Source organism: Lathamus discolor, chromosome 3 (genome assembly GCF_037157495.1).
Source record: "Lathamus discolor isolate bLatDis1 chromosome 3, bLatDis1.hap1, whole genome shotgun sequence".
Taxonomy (NCBI): Eukaryota; Metazoa; Chordata; class Aves; order Psittaciformes; family Psittacidae; genus Lathamus; species Lathamus discolor.
Window position 1 is genome coordinate 7,258,288 of NC_088886.1, and position 12,680 is coordinate 7,270,967.

General features: G+C 41.9%; 1 protein-coding gene across 1 annotated transcript in view; it reads left to right on the plus strand.

Moving 5' to 3' along the window:
• SLC1A7 (solute carrier family 1 member 7) overlaps positions 1 to 12,680 on the plus strand; it is a 53,592-nt gene that overhangs the window by 25,852 nt on the left and 15,060 nt on the right. Inside the window, exons 4-7 of the mRNA XM_065672550.1 lie at positions 3,015 to 3,057; positions 3,847 to 4,066; positions 8,107 to 8,206; positions 9,468 to 9,701. Coding sequence (XP_065528622.1) covers positions 3,015 to 3,057; positions 3,847 to 4,066; positions 8,107 to 8,206; positions 9,468 to 9,701 — 597 coding nt within the window. The remainder of the gene's footprint in view (positions 1 to 3,014; positions 3,058 to 3,846; positions 4,067 to 8,106; positions 8,207 to 9,467; positions 9,702 to 12,680) is intronic.

Below are 12,680 nucleotides of genomic sequence, written 5' to 3' on the forward strand. Positions count from 1 at the left end.
GATCACAGTGCATAATGTATTAAAAACTATTGGGAGAACTCCAGCCGCCAGTATTAAGTGGGTAGTTGTAATTCCTGTGGGATAAAGAATGATAAAGAAACAAAAAGCTTTAATCCTCCACAAATTCGTCTAACATTTAATCTAGCTACTAACCAGATGATATTTTCTTTCTCAAGCAGTCTTAATTATTCTTCATTCTCCTAATTAGGACTATAAATCTAAGGGAGAAAGTGGAAATCATCAGCTATTAAATTAATATTTCTTAATAAAGCTACAGCTCATGAGTGACATGCATATTCAGAGCTCTGCAGGAGCCCACGGTGTGGATTTCACATTCACACAGCAGGTCAGAACACAATCATCACACTCTTGTAGCACCTTTAATGTGATCCTCTCAAATCACAAAACAAAAATTATTTTATATTAATGAAGCCTTTAACAGTCTGGCATAAGCAGAATTCCCTTATGAAGCATAATAAGGCAGCAACCATCTTTTCTCTCCAGTGCTTCCCTCCTCCTCTAAACATCCTCTCCACTGTCCCAGCTCCAGCTCCATCCAGCTGTTCGTCAGTTACTCCCCTATGTTGGCCAAGCCCTGGGGCTCAGACAGCTGTGTCTGCATCTGATAGGAAAGGGATGTGTAGCTGGCTCTTGTCTGTGTGTTGCTTTGGCTACAGATTCAACATTTGAACCAACGAATCGTCAGCTTTATGGATGATTTGCAGAAATAACCCAATGCTTTGTGCTGTTGTTACCGGGGTGAAAGCTCTGTTGATGGCAGCACAGCACTGCTTACAGTTGTGTAGTGAGTGCTTATCACTAACCACATCACTACACTGTGTCTTAAATGTCTTAGGCTAAATCATTCCAATTAAATGAAAATGTATACAAAGGGACTGCATTAATTTAGCTAAATCTTGCTAACTTATGATGGCTTCGTTATATGGAAAGACGGACTAGATGACCTTTAATGGTCCTTTCCAGCCCAAACCATTCTATGATTCCATATGGCCAAAGCTGCTCCCTCTGCTATCATGTGGCCTTAGCATACAGCCATCGTAATACCTGAGGATCTTAAGCAGGACTGGCAAAATGGAAGGAGATGTTGCAGCGCACAGCACAGCTGATGTAGGCTGTTATCCCATGGGAATGCCAGGTAGCAGATCAGACTGCAAGGGGTAGGTAATCAGAACTGCGTCACCTCACTGGGGCAAGGGAAGGCCAGGGCAATTAATAAAGAGTAACTGAAGTGCTGCTCATCAACCTCCTGTCTTGCCTGGTAGTAATTTGTCTGTGTAACACTAGTTTGCCCTACAGCAACAGCCTTACCAAAATGACATATGATGCCTTTATGTGGCTTGTCTGCTCTCAGATAGCAGACCAAAAAAAAACCCTCCTATTTTCAGTCTTCTATTTCAATCATTAGACAATACTACTACCCTTAAACTAAAATTCTTCTCCCCCTGCTTTACCCTGAAAAAGTTAATTATTACCTCTTTGTAGTACTTGCTCTCAGTGCCTGATGTTACTGAAACAGAACCTATCTCATAATTTTAAATGTGACCATAATGTCACATTATGATCACTTAAAACAGCAATAGAATTGTTTTTTCTAAGCCAGTGCTGCACAGTGTGCTCTTGCTGCAATGCCATCAGCAGCAAGTGTATGTGCTGCTACAAAGAGGAAAGCAGGGCTAGAAAATGGTTCAGTGCCACATGCATTTCACCATCTCTATATATATTAATTCTCTTTGAAATGTGAATGTACTTTTCACTAACCCTTCTGTGTTGTCCTGGCTTGGGGGTTGAGGACTTGGAATTAAAGGTCTTTCGGATGAATTCAGGAGTTTCTCCTTGCTTAAATATATGTACACGAAAGCATATAATTGGGTCACAGGCTGTCCCTGTCTTCTGCCCATGGGTTCACAGGCTTTGGGCTGCAAATAGATTAGTTCTAAAAATGATCCTATTAGAATCATCACACAAATCTTGATTCCCAAATGCTGCCTGGAAATACACGAGGTTTTAGCTTTTTTCCCCAATTATACCACAATTCCTCTTTGAAGCCTGTAGAGGGTGTGCTCTCCATTTCAAATTCAGATTGAATGGCTTTCTGCAAAGCAGTAATCTAGCTCAAATGGAAGTAACAAATTAGCTCCAGGTGTTACTGGGTGAAATGCTGTGGACTGAGATACACAGAAAGTCAGTAAAGATGACAACAAGTGTCCCTTTGGAATTAAACATCTGTCGGTCACAACTGCAGATCTCATGGCTTATGGTCATTGTCTTCCCCTGTAGCTGTAAGCAAAGCTGAAGCTGTGGCTTCACCTCAGGCTTTTGTTCTGAAGCCTCAGAACCATATTAAAGAAAATTTAGCCAAGACTGGACAGGTCTAATCTCACTTCTTTTAATCTGGAATGGGATACTCTTTTTGAAAAGCAAACTGTTCTTGACCAAACCACTGCAAAGGCTACACCACCTCCAATTTTAGTTATGCTTTCATCAGGAGGAACTACAGTTTGTGAATTATCTCACAGGAGTACTTGAAGTCCCAAAGTAGATTACAGCACCCAGGGGTTTTGGGAATACATCTGTGAACACTGACTCTGTCTTGAACAGCTCATTATCTATGTAGGAAAGACAAAATATGGAATAAAGTAATACTCTTCTCCCCAGTTAGCGCATGAGGAAGGGAATGACAGCAATTATGTGGCCTCAGTTACAACATGGAGACTGCTGCAGAGACAGAAACTGAAATGAGAGCTCCTGGGTCTCACTCCAGGTATTTAGAAGCAAGTCCCAAAGCTCTGTAAGGACCTGTCTCTCTATTGAGCTTTGCTCAGTCAGGTTCATCTGTATGGCATGAGTAGGAAAGAGGGGCAGTCTTCTGCACCCATCCTGCCCTTGCTCTCTAGGAGGGTAAATAACTGATTTACCTTGGGAGACCCAAGACACAGTAAACAGAAGTTATTCTCAGTTCCATATGAATTATTCTCCTATTTGTTCATTTTTAGGAACATGTTTCCAGCCAATCTTGTTGAGGCCACATTCAAGCAGGTAAGTGGCTATATTCCTTTTGCCACTGATGAAAGAGATGACCCAGCATCATATAAAATTATGTATCTTTGTAAAACAGAATCCAGATACAGACACTGCATATTACTTCAGCTACTGTTAGTACCTTCAGCATTTAGGAATTGAGTTCCTTTCCATTAGCCTCAGCAGCCTTGGTACCTGAAGGCATAACAAACAAGCATGAAATGCACAGTGTGACTAGAGAGTGGACACGCACACCTATGTCAGCTCCACCTCCACCTGAGCCCAGGTCTTTGAGGACCTTGAAAAAGAACAATTTATGACAGTATGAGCATGCTTTCTCTTAACATCAGACTGCAGTCACAGGGTAGCTGGAATCTCTTTAAGAGCATTTGGCCAGAAAACCTCATCTAAAAGTTCCGAGTGAGCAAGAAGTATGGTTACCTTTATTTCACCTGGGGGAATATTTCATGGGAACCTTATCTCTGGTGAGACAAAGAGAACTTACAGTTCTCTTACGGCACTTCTAAGGAATCATTCCTGATTATGTCTTAAAGGAAAGTAGCTCTATCAGGAGACAATGTGTTTGATGCATAAAGGTCTGATTATAGGAAACTGACTTTTTATACTTTTCCAAAAATTCAACTGTTTTTACAGATTTTAGGAGCATAGGGATAGGAGCTGTCATTCTTGTTTTCATGCTTGTCCCTCTAGAAGGCAGCCTTGTAGGAACAGAACACTTAGGAGGTCTCATTAAACTATTGATTCCTGGTAGGATATTATAATAAAAGCTATTTTGTTTTCTTTCAGTATCGCACCAAAAGTATTCCCATCATTAAATCTAGCAAAGCATCATCTGAAAGCACCACTCGTCGCATTATAATATATGGAGTCCAGGATGAGAATGGATCCAATGTCCAGAATTTTGCCTTGGATATCACTCCCCCTCCTGAAGTGATTTACAAATCAGAGCCAGGCACAAGTGATGGCATGAATGTGCTGGGGATTGTGATATTCTCTGCCACAATGGGTAGGTTTCAGACATGTTTGGTTTATAATCATCCAAGTATCCATTTAAGAGAAAAAGACACAGGTTCAGGTTTGATTTCTCAATTCACCTTCTATCTAAACTTCACAGGGAAAAAGGCAAAACTGTTACAGTGCTGTTCTCCTAAACTGTCAATGATGAACATTCAAAATCCTCGATGATTTTTGTTCCATGAAGGTCTGTTTTCTGTGCATGCACGTACATTCTTTTTGCTTTAATTATTTTCTGGATTTTTTTTTTTTTTTGAGCTTTTATTTATGACCCATTTTTTTCCTAACTGTAGGAAACGCCACAATAGACTGTGCTCAGAAGAGATAGGAATTACTATACCAGGTCAGACCCATGGCCCCTCTTCCAGTATTCTGTTTCACTCTCCAGACAGTAGCAAAAATCCCAGACAAAGTTTCAAGACATTCTGAAGTAAACAAGTCCACAGCAGACTTTGTTCCCAAAGCCCAAGAAGTTAGTATGCTTCTAATGTCCAGAGCTTCAGGTGTGGTATGACAGGAATTAAAGAACCTCCTGCACTGCTCTTGCTTCCAGGGACATCAGGCTGAGACACCCTCTCATGGCTCTCATGGCTGGAGGTATCATCCATGCAGGCCAAGCAAAACCTGTTCCCAGACCAAGTCCTTGGCCAAAGTTCCCCTTACCTGTCCGTTGTTCTTACCCATTCTTAGTCACGTTTTGCCACATGATTAGCGGAGAATGTAACTGGGACTGTCAGAACCCAACTCCCTGTCAAAACCCAACTCAGATAATGAGCTTCAGTAACATCTTCACTGTGAGGGTGGTGAGATACTGGCACAGGTTGTGCCAGTGAAGCAGGGAAGCTGTGGCTGCCCCATCCCTGGCAGTGTTCAAGGTCAGGTTGGAGGGGCTTGGAGCAACCTGGTCTAGTGGAAGGTGTCCCTGCCCTCAGCAGGGGGTTGGAACAAGATGATCTTAAAGATCCCTTTCAACCCAAACCATTCTAGGATTCTATGACCTTGAATAAGTGAGCTACAAAAGTGTATTGTTAGATTTTATTTTTGCCATCCTGCAATGCTGTTAGCTATATACTTATCTAGTAACTTACCACGGTGGACTCTAAGAGCTTCTGTCTGGGTGACTGATTCAGTTTAACTTGCTGGAGGCACATATTGGTGCCATGTGTGTTACATTTTGTTTGTGGATTTGGAATAGGAAATTTTAACAAACATGCCCTAGTTAATAATAATGTTCTGATCAAATTTGCATTATCTAAACTTATACCTGGAAGTTAATCTGCTCAGCAAAGGTAGTTCCACAAAACATCTCTGTGTTTATTATATTATGGTTCATACCAGCATAAGGGGCCAAAAGTCAAGCCTGGAATTAGCAGATTTTCCTCTTTTTTGGTTTCTCCAGTGGGTGGTATTCCATTTGCAACATGGCTGGAAACTGGCTGTCGCCCAGTTTGTAGTACATTATAGACAATTCCCATAGTACAGTGTCACAGCAAACACTATTCCAGTCAAAAAGTTATTGGATATGAATGAATTAATTACATGTGCTTATTAGGATCAAGGGCAGTTTTATACTTCTGAACACAGATCATCCATTGTCTTCCCAAAACTGAATGTATTAACTTTACCATTCTCCTAAGTCTTGCTGGCCTGGGGCTCAGTGGGTGGGAGCTGAGAGCTGGTTTCTTCCGGGCTGAGGTACAGAAAATGACCTGCTGGTACTTCCACTTGTGACTGTATCAGCCATGAACAAACCTGAGACACTAAACCCTCAACACTTGTCATCTACCTGTGATTATTTCAGTCTGTCATTTTGAACAAGGGATGCAGACAAGCATTTGTCACTGTCTTCAGCTTTCTGCACCAAAAGAAATGGAAGCAATGAAACAGAAGACATGTGGCTTCAATCTATAAAATAAGAGCATCCTTCAAAAGTGTTTATTTGTTGCAAAAAAAAAAAAAAAGCATGCAAGTCTTGATGCTTTGTAACAGTTTTGCTCATTTTGGCTGAGTCTTATTTTCACAGAGGTCATTTTATACCATTTTGGGCATAGAAAAACAGCATTTGGGGGGGTATGAGTTCTTATTACAGTTTCTTTTAGGTCCTTGAACAGCATAAGAATAGCATAAAGGGACAAGAGTTTAGATTTGAGCTAACTCTTTCCCTGAAGCAGGAGGTGAATTGCTTAGTCACCTCCTCAATCCAAAAATAAATCCTGTGCATGAATGACTGGACTCCTTTGACATGCATGCAGTAAAATGGGCAAAGTTTGACAGAGGGAGTGTGAGGTCAAGACACATGTAAAGCCATGATGCTATATGACTACCTATAATACCTCTTCTCACACAGTGTGCAGGAATTTCTGTTAGATATTATGGCAGTGGCCAAGCACTGGGATATCTGATCATGTTTTCTTGGAGGAGCATGCATTATTTATTCATTACAAGGCACATAACTTGGTGCATCAGGGCTGCACACAGGAGGCCCTAGTCCTGCCAGCACCAATAGCCACAGGCTTAGGTAGGACTGTTTTAAAGAGCAAATTTCAATTATTCCTGTAAAATGAAAAAGCAGATATTTTATTGGTTTTGACATTATACAGAATTAGAAGATGAGACTCTTAAAACTGCCACCAGCCAGGCTAGAGGAGCTGAACTGTATTTAATATCCTATTGCCAATGATGAGCAAAATGCTCAATGAAAGTGTTGTTTTCTGACCTGAGAGTTATAGCTTAGATGAATATTAACAGGCTTACAAACTCACATCTTGAATGCACTGTTGTTGTGAAATCCCTGGATGGGAGAGCTGAAAGCCTCCCTCCCTGCCTCAGGAGGGGATTGCCCTGGAAGCAGTGCTGCCGGAGCCATGGCTCCACATGCAGATGTGGGTTCCAAGGAACAGAGCCCGAGCTCTGCTCAAAGCAAGGACACTGCATACCCAGAGCAAGTGGCAACATGCACCCCACTCACAGCCCCCTCCTTCCCCATGGAACTCCCTTCAAAGGCAGTCTCACTTGGAGCAGATAGTTTTGGAAGTGCTTGCTTGGGCAATTAACTCAATTACTTATAATCCTTTCAGGGAGGGATGGCAGAAAATTAACATAGGAAAATGAGTTCTATTTGTATGAATTATTGGAGACTAACACCATCTGGAGAATATATGATTAGATGACACATCCCAGAGCTGTTTTCCTTTCCTTTCTGAGCACTGGGTGCACATAAATGGGTTTTCTTTGCTTTCATCTTCACTAGTTAGTCAATATAGCAAATTGGCTTTTCTTCCCATAGATTTGAATTTCCTTATCTCCCCCAAGTTTCCAAAGCCTGACTGATTATGAGGGTTGGATTTTATTGTGTAGACAGGTAACTACTAAAAAATAAGATGGGGAGTTCCTTACTAACAGAACGAACCCCAGATACTGGGTTAGCCCCACGAGTGTCTCATGGATGCTGCCCAGTTGTACACAGCGCACAGCAGTAAGGAACACTGCAGGCAAACAGAGCTTACTTCGCTAGAAAATGTTTCTCAGTTTGTCTTCCATGGATCACCTGATTTAGTGTGAGGTGTCTCTGCCCATGACTGGAGGTTGGAACTAGATGAGCTTTAAGGTCCCTCCCAACCCAAACCATTCTATGGTTCTATGATTCTTCGATCCCTCAGAGCAGGTAAATCCCTCTCAGGGCTCTATGAAAGGCAGTTAAGGAAACAGGCTATCAGGGGGGCTAAATCTACAGCACAGAAATTTGTGCTTTCACAGGGAAACCTTCAGAGAACTACAAATAAAAAGCCACCCAGCTAGGGGAGAGATCCCTGTATAGGGCAAAGCACAGAGCGTGTGGCCTGGCTCTCCCATGCTCTTGTGCCTGTGTAAAGTGAGATTTTCAGATACCACATCTCCTTATACAGCATGAAGATCTATATTCATCCAGTCATCTCTCATTTAGTTGAGTCTGAGTTACAGCAGGGAGGGGAATGCACTGGGGCTTTGCATGGATGCACATGAGAAACTGAACCTGAATGCCTTTGATTGCAGGTATAATGTTGGGAAGAATGGGGAACAGCGGGGTTCCTTTGGTCAGCTTTTGCCAGTGTTTAAACGAATCTGTCATGAAGATCGTGGCAGTTGCTGTTTGGTAAGTAACTGTTCTAGTAAGAAAATCAGTATCATTTTAAAGAGTAAGAAAATTTCAATAGAAAAGGATGCACAGAAATCTCATAAACTGATTCCTGGGGAAGGAGGACCTTAGCTTTGTGGGGCATCAGATTTTGAAGGAAGATACACACACACACACACACACGCGCGCACACACACACACACACACACACACATCCTCACTCTGGCTTGTACTGTCATTTTGACAGAGGCACCCTCTGTATTACACCCAAATAATGGAACATGGTATAGCTGGGTGTGTATGTGCTGTATGCAGTAGGGGCACTGCCAGTTCTTGGCTAGACCTGCCAATCCACCTGCCCCAAAGATCAGAGGAACAGTACGTGACTGCCAGTAAAAAAACTATGAGCTTAGCACCTTCCCCACACTGCAGAAGGTTCCCCAGTCTTGCTTGGCCTGATGTGGGGGGATCCCACTACCAGCACTACCCCACTACTAGCCTTTGTTTCCAGCTACCTGGTCCTGTCTGACTAAGCTGGCTCAGGGAATGATCACTTGTTTTGATGGGTCCAAACGAATAGTTATTTCTGGAAGAATGAGGGTGAATTCTCTGGAGATGGCACAGTTGCAAGTGGAAGATGGCTGGATGCCCCCAGATTATTATTGTTTTAATCTTAGTCTCTTTCAGCACCCGTTGCTTTGGTTTAGGTGTGCACAGGAGTGCAACAGTTTTGATAAGGCACCTATCCTACATCCAGTACTGAGGGGGTCCAGAAACTAATCATTCTTATGCCTGTCTGCCCCAAATCTAAGCTCCCAGGCAGCCCAAGAGCATGTCTAATGCATGTTGGTGTTTCTCCTATGTCTTCCAAAGGCTACATAAACATTTACTTAACAGCTTCCAACTAAAATCCATGAAGAGTTACATGAGAACAAGCACACGCGCAGAGCTTAGGATTCGTTTCCCCTCTCCTTAGTAAATGCTTAAAGCTGGAAAGTCAGAGCTGCCTTCTGAACCAAAACATTTTAAAGTCGTTCCTGACCAGCACCATAACCTCAGGTGTGCTGAGGAGTACCCCACATAAAAGATTGTTTAGTCCAGTGCTTTGGGCATGTTCCTCAAGTGTGAGAGGAGCTTAGGTTGATAAAACAGCAGAATCCAGCTGTGCAGCTTCCAGACAGGCTGCTGTGACTGTATTGCTACTGGAAGGATTTCTCAGCTCATACTGTTTGATGGAAGTGAGTTATCTCCTAATAATGACTGTCTTTTTTTTTCTCAGGTATTTCCCATTTGGAATTGTGTTCCTAATTGCTGGTAAAATCTTGGAAATGGATGACCCTTCAGCCATTGGGAAGAAACTGGGTTTCTATGCTATTACGGTTGTGTGTGGCCTGGTGGTGCATGGGCTGTTTATCCTGCCAATGATGTACTTCTTTATCACCAAGAAGAATCCCATTGTCTTCATCAGAGGGATTCTTCAAGCCTTGCTTATTGCTCTGGCCACGTCCTCCAGGTATTACACAGTTTCTAGACATATACAATATAATACTTATAGAACCATAGAATGGTTTGGGTTGGAAAGGACCTTAAGATCATTCAGTTCCAAACCCCTGCCATGGGCAGGGATGCCTCACACTAGACCAGGTCACTCAAGGCTCTGTCCAGCCTGGCCTTGAACACTCCCAGGGATGGGGCATTTACAACTTCTTTGATCAACCTGTTCCAGTGCCTCCCCACCCTAACAGTAAAGAACTTCTTCCTTACATCTAACCTGAACTTCCCCTGTTTAAGTTTAAACCCAGTACCCCTTGTCCTATCGCTACAGTCCCTGATGAAGAGTTCTTCTTCTTACTAGATCATTACTACAGCTTTCTCTTGAGGAAAGCACACTAGAGCTGTACTGGAGCAGGTATATTTGTATCTATCTGAACAATGACCTGTGTCCAACTCACTGGCATAATTTTAAAAGATGTGTCTCTCGACATTTGGAAGTTATGTGGAGCCATTTCACAATAATGTTTGTCACATTGTTTTCCCTTAATTTCAAAAATATTGGACAAAAATGGTTTTTCTTAAAGGACTAGAAAGGAAATAATGTTGGGGTTTTGTTTTCATAAAACAAACATTCTTCTACAAAGTCAATATATATATAAGGGACACCCAGTTTGTCCAGCCTTCATCCTTGGTTTTAGTGGAGAACCTCCTAGTTCAGTCATATGGAAACATTTTACCCTTTCTACTCATCTTAGTCTTTGTTTCTTGGTACATAAAGGAAAGGCTGTGGTTGCAAACTATTGTCCAGCACTGGGAAAGTATTTAGCTGTTCTGCTCAAGGAATAGTATTTTTTGCATCCTTTTTAGGGAGGATGTACAAGTTTTAACCATAGCAGAACAAAGGTACAGTGAAAATGGGAAACAGCTTGTGAACTGGTTATGAAAATGACTCCTAACAGATAGACTGGTGCATGAGAAAAAAATCATATGCTGGGTGGTGTTTTAACCTCTAATTAGGCTTATCTAATCAAGGCAAGCTTTTTTATTAGAGCATAAAAAGGTTACAGCCTGAGATGTTGTCACATCCCCAGATTCAAATAAGATGCCAATTTTGCATTCAGAGATGTTAGTGTTGGAAGAAGCTCTCATCAGGTTCACATTTGACACACTTGACTATCTGCCCTGCTCCTCTAACAACTCTGTTTCTGAAGAATTCTTTTGCTGACAACTCAGGGTTTTTAATCTGTGCCATTCCATTCATTCTCTTTTTCTAAAAACAAGAGAATTTTTCTTTAAAATATAATCTGAATTTTCTTCTTTTTAGGAAAAAAAAAGAGAGATAAAAGTTTGCTCCTCAGTTTACCTTTAGCCTGTATAGAAGAGTTTGTCCTTTTCTGTTAATAATCAATAAAAATAACCAACTTTTTCATCAGCATAGATCCCTTTATCAAGGGGGTTTAATCAAGACTTGAAAGATCAGCACATATTCACCATTTTCAAAACCAGATTACTGTTCTTAATTTTCCTTATGTTGCATCAGCACCGCATTTTGATTTCATAGCCAATTTACTAGTCCTTTACTGGTCTGGACATTTTCAGAGCTTGTGCTGTTTTAAGTAGTGATCTCTCACTCCTATCAAGGCAGATCATTGTTTCTTCATTGGATTTCATCTCCTTACTCTGTCTCTAGCTCTCAGAGTATCCAGCCACTTTACAGTCATGGAATGCCTTTTTTACAATTGATAATATATTCAAGTCCAGGTTGCTCGTGGTATATTTTGAGGTTAGAAATACTCCAATGCCAGTATCATCAATCAAAGTGATAAAAGAAGAAGGCAGACACAGTATGTAGTCACCACAGTACACAACCAGATCTACAAAGGGTTGCAAGGGTTTTGATTCCCTGTTCTACACAAGTGCCTAAGTTACATCACTACTTGCAAGAAGTCCAACACTGGAGAAGTTTTAGATCAGGGTTTTTTTTTTCTCTCATTTGCTTTCAGAAACATAAGGAAAGAACATGCACACTCTGTAGCAAATGTGAGCTACCTCCTTTAAAAGACCTGCATATCACACAGTGATCATCATCGCAAAGCTTAATGTGTAGGCAACTTTCAACCACATAGGATGCCTATAGTTCATCTTGGAACTCAGCCCCTCTTTGGGAGAGGTAAGCTCCCAGGAAAGAGCCCCAGAAGCCAGCATGGCAAGGAGAGCTTGGCAGGCATCAGGCATAGATATAAAGCAAAAACATAAACCTGCAGACCTGATGAGAGAGCTGTCTCTCCCTGCTGAGTCTCTTCAGTGTAAATCAGTCCATCCTTGAGGTTTTCTCCAGCCCCAAGCTGATGTGAGAGTGCCACTGACAGTGCAGAATACACGGGGAATTCAGCTTTCCCTTAAACCTATGCTGAATTTGACTCCTGAGCTCCCAGTCCCAGGAAAGCTCCTCTTCTATATCAAATACTTTGAGGTAGTGCTCTCTCCCGTTCACTGTGAAGGGAATAATTCCATATTTATAGGTCCAGAGAGTATGTAGTTTGGGATCACAGTTCTGGCACCAGCTGGCAGCTCAGCCTATCAGAATCACCACCAGGTAGGACTTCCTACCAGATTTAGTATCTTTATTACCAGAAGCTAATGTACCACCAAAGTTAGGGTGAATCCTGAGGAAAGGCTCTGAACGTACGGATCTGGGGCTTGGACATATTTGATGGATTTAGCTCTATTTGCCCCTTCTCAAGAGTGTGTACATTTTGCAAATCCAGCACAGGCCCAACGTGGTATTTAATGTTTTTCTGCTCAAATAGCAGTGCCTTGTCTAGAGATAGCTGAACTTTTCACCTTCGTTACACTCGAAGGAATGAATACTGCACATAACTGAGCTGTTGCCAAAAGAACATGTACAAATCACTGGGACTGGACAGGAGAGCTGTTTCTCCTGACAGTCAACACATCTGTATTTGGTTAAATAATACGTACCACAGGGGCATTATAT